Source organism: Carassius auratus, unplaced genomic scaffold, assembly GCF_003368295.1.
Source record: "Carassius auratus strain Wakin unplaced genomic scaffold, ASM336829v1 scaf_tig00031054, whole genome shotgun sequence".
Lineage (NCBI taxonomy): Eukaryota > Metazoa > Chordata > Actinopteri > Cypriniformes > Cyprinidae > Carassius > Carassius auratus.
In genome coordinates this window covers 4,095-21,671 of record NW_020525895.1, presented here as the reverse complement: position 1 = coordinate 21,671, position 17,577 = coordinate 4,095, and the positions used below count along the sequence as shown (strand labels likewise).

General features: G+C 35.9%; 1 protein-coding gene across 3 annotated transcripts in view; it reads left to right on the top strand.

Annotated features, from left to right (window-relative positions):
- LOC113080370 (semaphorin-6B-like) overlaps nucleotides 1-17,217 on the top strand; it is a 91,682-nt gene extending 74,465 nt beyond the window's left edge. For 2 of the 3 annotated variants that reach the window (XM_026252540.1, XM_026252541.1), the window contains 8 exons: nucleotides 442-530; nucleotides 1,633-1,850; nucleotides 8,323-8,454; nucleotides 10,513-10,662; nucleotides 11,958-12,137; nucleotides 14,516-14,656; nucleotides 15,900-15,977; nucleotides 16,919-17,217. In XM_026252540.1, coding sequence (XP_026108325.1) covers nucleotides 442-530; nucleotides 1,633-1,850; nucleotides 8,323-8,454; nucleotides 10,513-10,662; nucleotides 11,958-12,137; nucleotides 14,516-14,656; nucleotides 15,900-15,977; nucleotides 16,919-17,006 — 1,076 coding nt within the window. In that variant the 3' untranslated portion in view covers nucleotides 17,007-17,217. The remainder of the gene's footprint in view (nucleotides 1-441; nucleotides 531-1,632; nucleotides 1,851-8,322; nucleotides 8,455-10,512; nucleotides 10,663-11,957; nucleotides 12,138-14,515; nucleotides 14,657-15,899; nucleotides 15,978-16,918) is intronic. The other variant, XM_026252539.1, reaches the window with a different exon arrangement.
- The last annotated feature ends 360 nt before the right edge of the window (nucleotides 17,218-17,577 follow it).

The window sequence follows — 17,577 nt, the reverse complement described above, 5'->3', positions numbered from 1 at the left end:
CTCATTCAGATGAGAATAGGTGGATGAGTGTATAATTTAGAGCTCTCTGTTTGAACTTTGGAGAGCTATGAGTTGAATATCATTGAGGGAGTGAGACCGACATCCGTATGGAGCTGCAAAGACCTGCATCTGCTTTCTAAAACACACAACACTCACGGAGAGAGAGGAGAGGCTAAGACCTCCGAATGTCCTCTCTTCACTCTCTTTGCTTTGTTTAAGAGGACATGCATGTTTAATGAGGACTATCTCAGCCTCATTCAGATCTCTTGCTGTATATCTCCCTCTCTCCCCGCCTCCCTCTGGGACTGTGCATATGTTGTTTGTTCAGATGAAATGTCTTTATAATGACTGATGAGTGTTTACTTATTTGAGCTACAATTTCTCCATAGGACGCCCTCAGACTGAAAAATGAAAGCCTGTGTTTGTGTATGTGTCTTACAGAGCCTTATTTTGTGAGCGCCGTGGAATGGGGGCCTCATATCTACTTCTTCTTCAGGGAGATGGCCATGGAGTTCAACTACCTGGAGAAGGTATGAAAGAGAAGTACAGGCGGAGATTTACACTGTTGTTCAAAAGTTGGGGTTGGACAATTTGTTGTAATTGAAAGAAGTCTCTTTGGGTCACCAAGGCTGTTTGTTATTTGTTTAAAAATACAGTAAAAGTTTAATAATGTGAACTATTATAACAATTAACAGGTTTCTGTTTGAATGTGATATAAAATGTCATTTATTTCTGTGAATTTCTGGCATCATTACTCCAGTCCTCATTGTCACAAGCTCTTTAAGAAATCATTCTAATATAGTGATTTAATTATAATACAATATAAATCAAGGTTGTATTATCTAACTCCAAACTTGCACATTAATATACAGTAGTTATCAATGACAATTCAGTATTGAGAAACTTGATAGTGCTCCGCCCATTAGTCAGAGGTCAGCCAATCATAACATAGACATCACTTTAAAGGTACAGTACTGTAAAGATCTGGTATCGATGGAATTTTAATCTGAAGAAGTAGTTTTCCCAAAAATGAAAAATTGCTGAAAATATACTCACCCTCAGGCCATCCAAAATGTAGACGAGTCTGGTTCTTCGTTGGAACAGTCTTTCTAATGTAATGTAGCATTAAATCACTTGCTCACCAGAGGATCCTCTGTAGTGAATGGGTGCCGTCAGAATGAAGAGCTAATGAAAACATCACAATAATCCACACCAATCCACTCCATCAATTACTATCTTGTAAAGCAAAAAACTGCATGTTCATAATAAACAAATCCATTATTAAGACTTTTTTCTTCAAACTGGCTAAAATACCAGTCATCTATCCATAATATTGCTTTCTCCATTTCATTTAATTGAAATGAAAGTGAGAAAATGGTTTGGGTAAAACTAAATTATGACCACTTTTGGCACAAGAAGTCTTAAAGTACTTTATAATTGGACTGTAAAAAATTAAAAAATTAAAATGAAATGCAGTAGAGCCCCTTTTGCAGTAGAGGATTTAACACTATTGAAGTGTGAGTTTGAAAAGCAGTTCTCCAGTGAATAGTCACTTTGATTGTAGCACTGAATAGAGGCTGTGTGGAATAAAAACTCAACTGTTTTCTTTTTGAATATGTGTGTGTGCATTAGGTGATGGTGTCCCGCGTGGCACGCGTGTGTAAAGGTGATTTGGGCGGCTCTCAGCGGGTGTTGGAGCGCCAGTGGACGTCGTTTCTGAAAGCGCGTCTGAACTGCTCGATCCCGGGAGACTCGCACTTCTACTTCAACCTGCTGCAGTCCACCAGCCCCATCATACGCATGCAGGGCAGGGACGTCATCCTGGGGGTCTTCTCAACACCCTCCAACAGGTACACACACTCATACAGGAGGAATCCTAAAGAGGACTTTGTGATTTGCATTATAGTGGAACAATCTGTGTGAGTGAATGATGAATGCAGATGAGACAGTAATGTGATTCAACAGCCCTGATGCAAATAAGGACAAAACCCTTTGAGAAGGTTATTTCCTCGAATCATATTGGCACCATTTATTGTCTTATCAGTCTCCATTCCCAGATCTTTCTGGTTACTATTATTTGTAAAGCACTGTAAAGGTGAATTTCTTAAGAGTTTACATGGTTTATATTCCACACCAAAGCCAAAGAAAGAAAAGTTTTATTTTATTTTATTTTATTTTATTTTATTTTATTTTATTTTATTTTATTTTATTTTATTTTATTTTATTTTAATATCATAAATATATTATTTAATTTTATGACAACAATTATATAATAATTCTATATTTAATTGTGTTAATTTTCATGTCAGTAATATCCTGCAGCAAAAAAAATAATGTTTGGTTTGTTTGTTTATTGCTGTATGATATTATTTTTGTGACAATTAAACATATTTATAATTTCTTATGCATATATATTTTTTAATATAATAAAAACATTTATTTTCAAATTTAATATATATATAAAACATATATATATATATATATATATATATATATATATATATAAACATATATATATATATATATATATATATATATATATATATATATAAAACATATATATATATATATATATATATATATATATATATATATTTATTTATTTATTTATTTATATATATGTGTGTGTGTGTGTGTGTGTGTGTTTTATGTCATAAAACTAAGAAAATAATTGTATAAATAGATAAATAATATCATATTTTTCTACCAAATTCTTATAATTATAATGACAATTTTTAAGAGAGAGTAATTAAATTAAGAGTAATTAAAACAAAGAAAAATAATGATTAATTTTATTATCTTATTTTATGATAATTAAGTATATTATTCCTATCAAATTCTGATTTAATTCCAAGTGCAGTAATTAAATAACAGTAATTATATACAATGATATATGTTGCTGCTTTTAAAATATGTACTAGTTAAAATTTAACTGATACAGTAATATTTTATATTTTGACATAAAAAAGATACTATGTTAAACTAATGTGAATCTAATAAGAATCAACACTGACAATAATGAGAATTTCACAAAAAATGAGTAAAACATCCACGCACAGTAATGAGAATGAGATTTTTTTTTCATTAAGGTGATGAGGGAGAAAGTTCTTAACTATCATTAAAATAATTTCTTAAAATAGACTCATTTTTTTCTGTAAGTAAAATATAATTTCCTTTGGGATTGGTGGTGAAATATGATGTGGGCATGTTTTTGTGACATTCACCCCGTAAATGTGTAACGATTATGAAACATAACTAAATTGAAGGGAAATGGAAAGCGGTTCTACACACGCACGTACGCACGTTCCTCTGTGATTTCACTTCTTATTAGTCTGTTTTGAATCCGAGCAGCACGAATGAATCCAATTTCAAGGCAATTTGGATTTTGTTCTTTTGATATCCTGCCTAAAAGACCTGTTTTTTTCTCCAGAAGAAAGACAGAGTGAAGAGTCGTGAGAGTCTGATTGTGTCGGGAGAAAGACTGATTCAAATACTGTTATCAGTGATGTTAAGAAATGCCATAAACACATTTTAACAATGGATAAAACACTGATCTGCTTTCCTCAGGTTTATAAATGGCCAGCTCACATTGTGCTGTAGATTACAGTAACAGTTGTGACATCTGTCAAAATGCGAAACAAATACGAAAAAAGCGAGTCAGAGAAAGAGAAAAGACTATACATTTAGAGAAATATGCTTCTGCATGGGAAGCCTGTATTGTGATAGAAGTACCATGGTATTCTATGAGATACTTTACAGTACTATTACTGTATTATATTGCATGGTCTACATTTTTATTTGCATTAAAAAATACAAACGTACAAATAAAAGTACAAAGTTGGCAAGCAATGTAGTTCTTTAACTTAAGTTGTTTACTTTTTTTAAATGTGTTTCTTACCTTAAATATCATAAATGCTTCATTTTTCACAGTAACGTCTGAAGGGAGAGTTCTCGTGTGCTGCGGTCTGGCTGTGTTACTCGCTCTAGAGTTATGGCTGAGCTTTTATGCCAAAGTACAAACAGCATGAGACTCCTCCTGCTTTGCACCATGTCCATTCTTCTCGTTTAGTCCTCATTTCTCAGCCCCCCGTCGTGTCCTGTCTCAAACGGCCGCGAGAGGCTTTGCCGCAGAGCTTTGTGTGATGAGGTGATCTTGGCCCGTTCCCCTCAAGCCCACTGGGCTGGGCAGTTACACAGGCACACTGCCAGGAAGCCTTTAAAGTAGTGGACGATAGGTGACCAGGGCCGAGAGCCAGAGAGAGCAGGGGGAAAGTAGAGCTCGTTTGTCTGGCTTGAGGTTTACAAGACTGTAGATCACTGTATCTGACAGCTCATTGGCTGGATTAGAATTGGAGGCCACAAACTTCTGACAGCTTATTGGCTTGAGAGGTGTTCTCGAAATGGCTGCTACTGGACCCGGTCTGCCCATCTCAGTTTTTGCAAATGCAACACACAGACAAAACTCTTTTGTGATGCAAAGTTTTTTTCTCTTATGCTCACAAGGCTGCATTTTTTATGATCAAATTGCAATAAAATAAAGCAATATTGTAATATATTATTACAATTTAAATTAAACACTTTCTGTTTGTATGTGTCTTAAAATGTAAGTTATTCCAGTGATGCAAATTCATCATTACTCCAGTCATCAGTGTCATGTGGTCTTTCAGAAATGATTCTAATATGCTGCTTTGCTGCATCATTTTTATTGAATTGAATTGAATTTTTGATAATTATACAATACAATACAAAAATAAATAAAATAGACTAAAATAAACAAAATAAAATTGCTGAGATTGGAAATATTTAAATAAAAGCTAATTCAAAAAGTAGTAAATACTATAATAGTACGTTATGTAAAAAATACTAAAATAACACTGCACTCTAATAAAGATGAAATAGCATGCAAAACATGTAATATGTAAAATTGTGTATTCTTACAATTTTTAATAATAAAAAAACAGCAATAATGTTGGTGTAAAAACAGGTTTACTTTCTTTATTTGTGGAAAACACAAAAGGTAATACAGATAAAGAATTTCAGTCAGTGGGATACAGTAATGTTTTTTTTTAAATAATATTCATCAGGATATCTTCATTTGTATTCTGCAGAAGAAAGTAAGTCCTGCAGGTTTAAAACAGCATGAGGGAGAGTAAATGAAGACAGAGTTTTCATTTTTGGTTGAACTATCCTTCTAATTATGAGCAATAACTAGCAAACACTACTAATGAAGCCGCAGTGTGTCGAAACGTTGTTTTATTCTTTTAATCACCTTCATTTTTAGTGACCTCCTGAGGTAAAATGTGAGAGGAGTCCGATTTTTTGTTTTTCCCTTTATTCTTTTTGAATAGTTGAGGTTATTATAAGGTTGTGCTTCTCAGGGAAGCACAGTAAAGAGACGAAGAGGAAGATGCCATCCAGTGACATCTCTGTTAATTTGGTGTAATTTTTGGCACAGATGTCCTCCATAAGCGTGGCAGGCGGCGGCTCAGGCCCGTCTCCAAATCAGTCCATTAACACCAAGCCCACTGCGGCATTTCTGTCCATCAATCTGCACACATTTTCCAAATTTTCCAAATGAGACCCTTCATTCCTTAAGCCCGTCAATTACCAATAGTCCATATTTAACAGATCAGAGCCCGTATTTTGCGTGTATCTATTAGTGGGGGATATTAGAGCGGAACTGAGCAGAAATGGAATGATTAGAATTGAATGAGCAGACCTCGTCATATCCGAATGCCATGATTGCTCTGGAGCTGTCTTATCTGCTTCGGTTTTATTTAGTGTGGAATGTGGAAAGACTCAATTGCACATCATTGTCATCAGGATAATGTTATTGTCTCAAATTCAAGTTTGCATCAAAATCATTTCCCATAAATGATTCCATTGGGTTGAGTAACATTTTTTTTCAGTGTCTGATAAATCTATAATAGTATATAAAAAAACTAAAATAACACTGTACTCTAATACAGATGAAATGGCATGCAAAAATATTAAGTAAAATGATACATTTTTTATTTAACTTTTTTAATTAACCTTTTATTGCTGCTATTTCTATAAACTTCCACAAGTCGTACAGTAGCTCAGAGATTATTTTAAGCCACAAGAAAGCTAAATGTAATCTACTGCTAAATACACAGCTAAAACCAGCATATGCAGATTGGCTGTTTTTAGCTGGTTTAAGCTGGTCAAGCTGGTGTTCATCTGGTTATGGCTGGTTGGTCAGTTGGTCTCCCAGCCTGACCATCTAAAGAAGTGTTCAAAACCCCTCTAAAACCAGCCTGCTAAACCAGATTCCTTTTCTTTGATGATGATATTCAGTGGATTCATCAAAGTTTGCAGGGTTTTCTGGATCAAGGAAGTTCATTTTGTTTGAGGCTCTTTTATAGTTTTGTTGGAGGTGTGAGGGCTTGGATTTGCCACAGGACTGTCATTTTAGATAAAGGACCATGAGGTGCAGTATTGGCCAAATGTTATCCGGCGTTGGCTCAGCAGGTCTGATGTCAGGTGAGGGGTGCAGACAACCCTGTCTCTCCAGATTCAGCGGGACACCACACAGAACTTGCCAAATGTGTCACTGTGCTCCAAACACACATGTTCTGAGAGCAGCTGATGGGGCCATGTATGAATCACACCTGTGGTTAATACAGTGTTTACACGTTTGTTGTCCCAACAAAAATGATAACGTCCTGGATGTAAATGTTTTTTACAAAATGAAAAGGATTTAGCAAAATAATAATAGGATGAAAATTGAAATTGAGAGCAAGTAAAAACCTACATTCATTTATACAGAGAGGGGGATGGGGTGTTATAATTATTTCATAGTAATAAAAAACTAAAATGTGTTAAAAGAAAACTAATAATGATAAGCATCTTTTAAAATTTCATCTAATATATTAAGTAAAAATATAAAATATATAGTTTTTTATATAGTTCTACTAGATTATGTTTAGATAATTTTGCTTAAAATACATTAATATTTTATACTACAATATTTTTTATTAAGTTTTTAAAAGATGTCTCTTATGGGGTCCATTTATTTAATCAAAAATACTCTAAACACAGTAATATTGTGAAATATTCTTACAGTTTAAAATAACTGTTTTATATTTTAATATATATATTATAAAATGTAATTTTCTCCAGTTCATTGTCACATGATCCTTCAGATATCATTCTAATATGACGATTTGGTAGTTATTATCAATATTGAAAGCAAATGTGCTGCTTCATATTTTTGTGGAAACAGATACTTTTTTTCAGGATTATCTAATAAATAAAAAAGTTGAAAGAACAGCATTTATTTTATTTATAAAATTATATAGATTATTATATAAAGTATTATATGTCTTTGCTGTCACTTTTGATCAATTTAATTAATTTTTTTTTTTATTCAATTTAACTTGCTGAATAAAAAGAAATTTCTTATTCACTCCAAACATTTTAACAGTGCTTTAGAAGTATGAATTTCTGTGTGTATGCATCAGTGCACACCAGAATTGATAATTTCATATTTTGCATATGGCTGTGGTTCACAACAAGCCTTGGATAAGATTTGTGGTCTTGTGGCTAAAAGCTGAAATCTGGACAGATAAGAGGATCCAAGTTTCCTCAACAGTCCATCTGACCTCCCACCGCTTGGGAGTGGAGGAGAGAGAGAAACAAGCTGCCCTGGAACACATGGTGAACACCTGCAGACCAGAACACACACACACACACACACACACCATCGGGCTGTACACTTGCCCATCCTGGCAGTTCATTTTATAGCTTCCTTCTGTGTCTGACTGATCTATGATTTCCTTTTTGTTTCATATTTTGCTTTTAAAAGGAAGAATTCACCCCCCAAAAAATTAAATAAAACTGACATCATATATTCATCATCATGTCTTTTCAAAAAGTTTTTGTTTCTTTCATGAAACACAGATGGTTTTCATATTTTTTTTTCATAAATTGAAAGCTTATAGTGACCTAAAAGCATCACGGAAATGTGAAAAAGGATTCCATATTTGTATATGTATTATGCTTATGTGCTACATAATAGCTGTATGTAAATGTGGTGAGTTTGCTCTTGAGTTTTTATCAGTCTGATGTGATTGGCTGTGGAGACTCTAATGAGATGCAGCAGAGGCAGATTGGTCGATTAGTCTGTCAGCTCCAGAAAAACGAATGGTCTTGTTGTGACATGTCACTTTGGCTTCGGGTAACAGTGTGTGTGTGTGTGCTTGTGAAAATGTGTCAGACTGTGAGTGTGTGTGTGTGTGTTTGAGGTGTGGATTGGTTCAGTGATGTGTCTTGACCCTCTTGTTCTCTGTGTCTACCCAGCATCCCCGGCTCGGCGGTGTGTGCGTTTGACATGCAGCAGCTGGCACGTGTGTTTGAGGGCAGATTCAAAGAGCAGAAATCACCAGAATCCATCTGGACACCTGTACCTGATGAACAAGTACCTAAACCCAGGTATCTATCTATCTATCTATCTATCTATCTATCTATCTATCTATCTATCTATCTATCTATCTATCTATCTATCTATCTATCTATCTATCTATCTATCTATCTATCTATCTATCTATCTGTCTGGGAAGTTGTGGCCTAATGGTAAGAGCGTCGGACTCCCAATCAAAGGGTTGTGAGTTCTAGTCTCGGGCCGGACGGAATTGTGGGTGGGGGGAGTGCATGAACAGCTCTCTCTCCACCTTCAATACCACGACTTAGGTGCCCTTGAGCAAGGCATCGAACCCCCAACTGCTCCCTGGGCGCTGCAGCATAAATGGCTGCCCACTGCTCCGGGTGTGTGTTCCCAGTGTGTGTGTGTGTGTTCACTGCTCTGTGTGTGCGCATTTCGGATGGGTTAAATGCAGAGCACAAATTCTGAGTATGGGTCACTTTCACTTTCACTTTCATCTATCTATCCATCCATCCATCCATCCATCCAAAACAGGTAGTCAAATAAACGCCGTGCCTCTGATAGTGGCCGAGGGCATGGTCAACACGGACAAATAAAGGCCGGTCTTAAATAAAGGCCGGGGGAAAATTTGTGCAGCAGAGCCAGATAACGAACGTACACGCCTCATTCTCGAGTTAAGAACCGGTGGCATCGGTTTTCAGATCACCAGTACACTGAACCGAGAAGCGTTTCTGTCGGACATGACTGATTCGAGAACCGAGGAGCTGATGATACCGAACATGAGTGATTCGGCGTGAATCACAGCAGACTGACACACAGAGCTCAACCCGAACCGAACTGATTCTTTTGGTGATTGATTCTGAACTGATCCTGTGGTAATGTTATGATCTCTGTCCGCTGGAACACTATCGCTTTTAATTTAAAACGGGTTATTTAAAAAAATTCTTTATCAAACAGATGGAATTAGAAATAAAAGCCTGCTTCAAATAAAAGCCTGTTACCTTCTGCAGTTCAGGTCAATAAAGGCCCCGGCTTTTATTTGAGGAATGACGGTATATCAATTTTTCATTCTATCCATCTATCCATCATTCTATCTATCATTCTATTCATCCATCCATCCATCATTCTATTCATCCATCCATTCATCGATTTATTTTTCTATTCATCGATCCATCCAATCATCCATTGGTCTATTCATCCATCCACTCATCTATCTACTGACTGATCGTTCTATTCATCTATCCCTGATTCTGTCATTCTGTTCATCCTTCCATACATTTATCTATCAGTCTATCTCTCTGTCTATCCATCCATCTATCTATAGATTATCTATCGTTCTATTCATCCATCCTTCTGTTGTTCCATCCATCCATTTATCCATTGTTCTATCTCTCATTTTATTCATCCATATCAATATGTCAATCGGTCATTCCATCCATCCATCATTATATCTATCATTCTATTAATCCATCTATCCATTCATCCACTGGTCTATTCATCCATCCATCATTCTATCTGTTACTCTGTCTGTCATCCGATTCATCCATCCATCTATATATCAATCTATCTCTATCTATCAATCTATACTTCTATTTATCCATCCATCTTTCATGCCATCCATCTACCTATCCATTGTTCTATCTTTCATTCTATTCATCCATCAGTCATTCCATCCATCCATCCATCATTCTATCTATTGTTTATTCATTCATCTATCTATCTATCTATCTATCTATTATCTATCTATCTATCTATCTATCTATCTATCTATCTATCTATCTATCTATCTATCTATCTATCTATTGATTTATCATTCCATCCATCCATCATTCTATTCATCCATCCATCCATCCATCCATCTATTGATCTATCATTCCATCCATCCATCCTTCTATTCATCCATCCATCCATTGATCTATCATTCCATCTATCCATCTATTGATCTATCATTTCATCCATCCATCGTTCTATTCATCCATCCATCCATCTATTGATCTATCATTCCTTCCATCCATCATTCTATCTGTCATTCTGTTCATCCATCCATCTACCTATCTATCTCTGGTTATTTATACCATATTTTTTTTTACTTTCTTTTTCTTTCCTAGGCCTGGAGGATGTGCTGTCCAGGGGTCAAGGTTCAGCTCCTCCAACAGCCTTCCCGACGAAGTGCTGAATTTCATCAAAACTCATCCTCTGATGGATGAAGCGGTTCCTTTGCTCGGACACAGACCGTGGATAGTCAAGACTATGGTCCGGTAAGATGAGTACACTACTCAACACAGGCGTTGTGGAAAGATGCTAGTTACATGAAGTGTGTTGCAGAGAGTTGAAAAGGTGAAACGTCATTCTCAAGGTCTGCTAAAAGCCGTACAGTTTAAACTGAACTCAGGAATCAGAGTCCGAGCTCTGCTGTAGTGTGGTTAGTGTTCAGCATCTACACTCAACGGACATCATTCTGTGAGCATTCCTATTAAGAGTGTTCCTATAGTGTCTCTCAAGGTTAGTGGGAAAAAAAACTTTAGTTAAAATATAAATCTAAACTCCAGAAGTGCTTCTGCAGGGAGTAAATTGCCTGAGGCCTTCAGGAAAAATATAGCTATAAATCATCTCGCTTTTAAAAATGTGATTGAAACGGCCACTGGGTTGCTTCAAGATAACTAGATGTAAATTGACACAAAGGACAGTGGTACTCTGGTGTACATTTGATTCATATTCAATAACAGACCATTTTGGCTGAATGGTTATCTTGAATAAACTTTAGTGAATAACTCCTCATAAAGATTTCACTGACTTGAAAAATAGACAGCTCAATTGTATTTTTTTTTTTTGTAATCATTACAATAAAGTAAAAGTACACAGAAAGTAGAAGCTATTGTGAGCTGTCAGAGACGCGTTGTGTTTGCTGACTTTAATCCAAATAAGTCTTTTTACACCTAATCTTCTCAAGTCTCAACAGAGAGAGTATTTACAAACCTTATCTCTGACATCCCTTTTTAATTATTTCATAAGCTGTGTTAAGAATAATGGTTTAAAACAGATAGCGGCAGCACTAAAATCTGATTTATGTTTGAAGCTATCAGCTGAATTCAACGGATCAACTGAACCTTATTTACTTTCTTAATGTTTCAGTGCACAATTCATCAATGAATGCTATTCTAAAGAAAATATATCTTTGCAAAGTTTATTCAATTTGTAATAACTTGGTTTACCCATGAAAGGACTGTTTTATTCATCAGAATTGCAACTAGGCCATGTGGGTGGGGAAAATAATATATTGTTACATTGTTTTTTTCTTATTCAGTATTCTGCTTCCCTTGGAAATGTATCACATCATGGTTGCAAAATGGCTTGCAAATGCAGTTTTGTGCTGATTTTAAAGCACTATTTTATTTGGGTACTGTAAACAGCTTACATTTAGCATGATGAAATATATTATTGCCTGAAAAGTTCTCCTTTATTGTCTTTCATCATATTGATGTTGCAACTGTTTTATAAAAGCAATACACTTCTGTAATGGTGTGCATATTGTTCTGTTTCCCACACTTTTAAGGTACCAGTTGAACACTATGGTGGTGGACACTGAGGCAGGCCCACATCGCAATCGGACTGTGGTGTTCCTCGGATCCACCAGGGGAACCGTTCTCAAGTTCCTCATCACACCCAGCCCGGAGAACCCGTACTCCAACACCAACACCTTTCTGGAAGAGCTGGAGGGCTACAACCCAGAAAGGTGAAGGGATTTCTTCTTAACCAGAATTATCATCAGCTCAGTTCAGTTATTATCCAATAGTTTTAGCCAATTGAATAATGCTGTAAATGTTAAATATGGTGATTGTTTTCTGATTGATGGAGTGATAAAAGCAGATATCCTGCTGCAAAAACCTTTAATTCTGATCAACAAGGTCAACAAAATGAATTTTGAACTTTATTTTATCCAATGTTCATATTTCACTTCTGGAATTATATGCAAATTAGTGCACATTTAGTTGGACATTGCCTCATTTGCTGCCTCATTTGCAGATTTAAACATAACTTTTCTGAAAAATTGTATTGCAAAACAATTTCCGTAATTAAGAATATGACAACCCAAGAGAGCGATATCTGTGCTGCCTTCAAAAAGATAAAAGCATCATAGTGGACAAAATGTTGCATTGGTTTTGGACATGCATTGATGACTCCCTGGCTTCTGATAAGGGACGAATTCGGACACAGAGCGGAGATAAAGCTGTTTTGTCCTTGGTATCCTTTAATCTGTTTCCCGATTTCATTTATTTCCAAAAATCTTATTTTATTTCCCACAGTTGTTTACTGTTGTTGACGTTTAGCCCTGGATTAAAACTTTTAGCACTGTCAAATAGTAAAAGATGTTCAGTATCAAATGCAACTAAAGAAATAAATCCATGCTTTTTATCCACAAACAAACAAACTAACACACAGCACCTCTGAAAATATCCTCAAAAGCAAAAGGAAGAAAAACGATATTATGATTATTTTGTGTGTGTGTGTGTGTGTGTGTGTGTGTGTGTGTGTGTGTGTGGTGCTCTGATGGATGAAAACATGGCTGGGGTTTTGAAGATGTAAGGCAATACCTGTTTGAACATTAAGATTCAGAGAGATGCATGCTGGGAGATGAAGGCGAGTTGTGTGGCGGTTGAGATAAGGTTCTCAGCAGGACACAGCGCTCGCTGAGAAACACACACACACACACACACACCTGAAACAAAGAGATCACTGTGTCTGCTTGACCTTCTGTCTTGCCTCAGGTGTTCTCTGGATGCCATCCAAAACTCTCACCCAAATTCCTGTAATATGTCTCATTCATCTTCCAGCTATTTATCAGTGTTTAGATTACAGGTCTGATATCTGTAGAGCTACTGATGGGGGGTTTCTCTTTTGTCATTTAATCAGAGATGGTGAGGTAATTTAATGCCTTATTAGCAGCTTGACACTTAATGTGTGTTGGAAACATACCAACTCTGACTGAATCTCTTTTAATGTGTATTTTTTGGGCTGTTTGCCACTTTTTTATAGCCACAGACAGTAAAGAACAGGAGATTAGTGAAGAGAAAGAGTGAGGAAACTGGATCGAGAACAAGGCTGGATGAAAATCAGAATTTAAGAAATTGTTTACAAGCTGGAAAGTTGAAGTTAAATGACAGAAAGTGGAATTTACTAAATTACAAGTCAGAAATAGAATAGGTAGGGCATTCTGGAGAGATTAGGGTCTGTAAATTAGCTGTTCATTATTTATTTATGTGTTATTTCTCATCATACTTTATTTAGTAAGGATACATTCATGAAAATTCAGCTTTGCATCACAGGAATAATTAAATTTTAAAATATTACAGATAGAGTTATATTACTGTAAATTGTATCACAATATTGCTGTTTTACTGTATTTTTCAACAAACAATTGCAGCCTATTTGACAGTAAAAGACTGCTTTCATTCATTCATTCATTCATTTATTTAAAAAAAAACTACCTAAACATAATCTAGTAAAATTATATACTAAATAGGTAAAATATTCTTAAAATCATTTTTTTAATTATAATTTTATAAATGTTTAAAATGGTAATCATATTGGTTAACTTTCTTCATCACAATATCACAATTAAGAATAAAAGGGTACATTTTGAATAATTCACTACATTGGTTTTGAGTGGATAATTTTTTTTTTTAATTGTATTAAATGAATATTGTTTTAATTCATAATAAACATATATGTTTTTACTTGTCCTCAGTTTTACTTTCCATCCTATTAGTCTTTTGGAAAATCTCTTTAGGTTTGCACTCTCTTTGACACCGTTTTGCTACTGTACCTTTAAAACGTTGTAAATGACATATGATGCATGTTCAGTGCATACAGTAAATAAGCTCTGTAGTGATTGGCTTACCTGTTTGCATGTGAAATGAGGTAGAATGTCTCCGTCCCACCGCTGAGTGCGGGTGGTCACACTTTATGTTAATGTGTTCATGACTCATGGAGACGCTGATGTGAAGCTGTTGGGATTTAATGAGTGTGTGTAACCATGTTCTAGGAAGTGTTTGGTTGTAAAAGTGCACGAGGGGTTGAATTGATGTCTTCAATGTGTGTGTGTGTGTGTAGGTGCGGCGATGACTCTGTGCAGGCGAGGCAGCCTCTCTCTCTGACACTGGACAAACCCAGTCACACACTCCTGTTAGCGTTCCATTCCTGTGTGGTGCGAGTGCCTGTCGCACGCTGCCAACTGCACTCCAGATGCATGAAGTAAGAAACACACATCTTCAGTCTGTACATTGATTAAGCACACTCTCATTCACACACACACCCTCGTTTTCCATCTTAAAGTAAATTGTGCCACCCAAATGCACACTGCTTCATCAGCGGCTTTGAAATTACTGTGACCCAGCTTTTACAGTTTCCTTCAGATACACACACACAGACTCCTTCTGGCCCGTCTCCCGTACAGCACACTTGGAAGGGTCTGTTCCTGTGAAGCAGTAAAGTTCTGGTGTAATTCAGCCGTGATTAATGGAAGAGGCTTCGACTGAGTCTGCATGACGTTCTCTCTCGTCTTGCGGGATGCGGTACAGTGCCATCTGCACCCGCTCAAGTCCCTCCAATCCACTTCATACGTCTGCAGCACCATGTGCCGCTCAAATAGGTCTTGCACCAGCATCCCGTGTTGCTTTGGGTGGTACACGCATGGAAACAATGTGTAGGATTAACTTCTTCGCTTAGAAAAAAAATTGATTAAATTCTACAAATAATTACAGTACAGAGAAACCACAAGTAACACATTGAATTTAACATGTAAGTAGAAATACTGAAGTATTTTCTTGTGAAATATTCTCAAATGATCTTATTTTTATTTGTTATTTTTTTACACTGTACACAACTTTAAAAACCCCTTTTCCTCCATGCCCAAGCTCAAATAGATGCCAAACAAAGAATACAGTACTAAACGTAGATGCATTGTTTTAAATTCTATACATTTAAATGGCAAACTGTAGTGGTGCATTGGTAATTATGTACAAAGCTATTAAAAATTAATTTATTTATTTATTTATTGTGGTTTGGATGTCTGTCCACTTTAAATTAGTATTTTTTTATAAGCGGTAAAAGCATTATATTTCAATTTGAATACATGCCAAATTAATGTAAAATTTTATGTGTTATTTTGGTATTCCTATGAAAAATACAATGCATTGTGTGTGTGTGTGTGTGTGTGTGTATTACTATTATGTATATACTGTAATTTTATGTTTTTATTGAAGTGACCTTGAATAGCTGGAGAAACAGATATGAGAAAATATGAGACTGCAGCTGAATGTCTGAGTCATGTCTGTCACTCTTTATCTGTTTCACTCTCTATAATTCATCATTTCTGTTGTCCAGTTTTGTTTCCTGTATTCGTTATAGAGGAGGTCAGTATTGTCCTCTGTAATAACATTGACAAACATTGTTTGTGTGTGTGTGTGTGTGTGTGTGTGTGTGTGTGTGCGTGTAGAAACTGCATCGCATCCAGAGATCCATACTGCGGCTGGACCAAAGGAAGTACCTGCTCACTCCTGAGACCCGGCACCAGGTTAGATAGAAAACCAGAAACATACTCTACACAAATATAAATGCTTGCCGTTGCATGCATCCTGCCCTGTTGTATTCAACATGACTCAAGGGGGCGATAGAGTTTCCCTTAAATTATTACGCAATTAATGCTGTGCAATTTCTGCGCCACTACTGTCACCAGATGTAAATGTTTTTACACAGGTTTCCAAAACACTCTACACACCTGTCATTGGCTGTTCAAACATAGTCCCGCCCTCACACTCATGCCATTGCTTGAGCCAATGCTGATGTGTTAGCTAAATTTGGATTAAGGTTCTATTAAAGTTTTGAACAAATTTGTTACCACAAAAACATTTACTTTTATATTATTTTTTCTGAAATGTTTTAGTTATCTACATTTTTTTAATGTTACTACTTTGAAATGAACTTACCCATAATGTTTGTAAACTGATCAAATGGAATGTTCCCCTAGCCAAGAAAAACATATTAAATATTTTTCTAACAATTTTTAAAACTGGACTTTTGAATGTTCAGATAGCATTCAGAGGAAATTCAATTAATGTTTTCGTGACTACTAGTTCTAAGAACAGTGTTTGCATATTTGCATATTCCAAAAAAAAAAAAAAAAAAAAAGGAACTTTAATATAAAAAATATATACTGTTCACATTTAAACCAGATGTATTATTATTCACGTAGCTTGGTAAACATGACAGTTTAACTAAATTGTTCAGTAAGATTTCTCTCTTTTCATAACAGCCACTGACCTGAAAAAAAAAAAAAACAGCGTCTGAATGTGTTTTGAACTGTGTTCGGACAAATTTCTAAATGCAATGATGCATGAAATTGAGTTTGCATAACTAGAAGTGCATGCATTCACGTACTTGCATATAATATGTGTTGTGTATCTAATCTGTAAATTTGCAGTTAATGTTCAAATCCGTTTATCTCCTGTTTCGCAGATTACCTTTCGTGCAGGACGTTGAATATGGAAACACCTCACATCTCGGAGACTGCGACGGTGAGTTTGTGAATCTGTTTGGGATGTGACCTTTAGCTTCCCGCTCTACCTTCAGCGCGTCTCTAGAGAATTCTCTAGCAGCTCTTCAACAATACAGAAAAGATCCAGTCTGGTCTGGTTCGAAAGTTTTGCTCAAGCAGTCAAAGTTACTAGAAAGTCACAGGTTGCATCAGGAGAGATGGAAGAAGATAACGAGAGAGTCTTTTCTTTTTAGAAATTAATTGATTTCTTTAAAGTACGAGGTGTCTGGGTGCGAGATAGTGACAGTGTTTATATTGTTAAAAAGACAAAAGATGGTTTATATTTTCAAACAATGAGAAGCTTAGATTCGCCTTCCTCTGTTAATGGCATTTTGCAAATCTGGCAGCGTATGAAACACTCTCTGTCGATCTCTCCAGGTTTCATGGCTCAAAGCGCTCAGATTTAGCAGAATGTGGAACAGCAGTGAGGTTCTCAAGTCTCTTCTTGAGAGGTTCTTGACATAACAGACTGCCACAGATACTCAGACAGAAGAGGCTATATATCACTGCAGCCATATAGATTCAGCTGAGTCACACTGAATGAAACAGATTAAAGTTCAATGGCTTAGTAAGTGTGGAC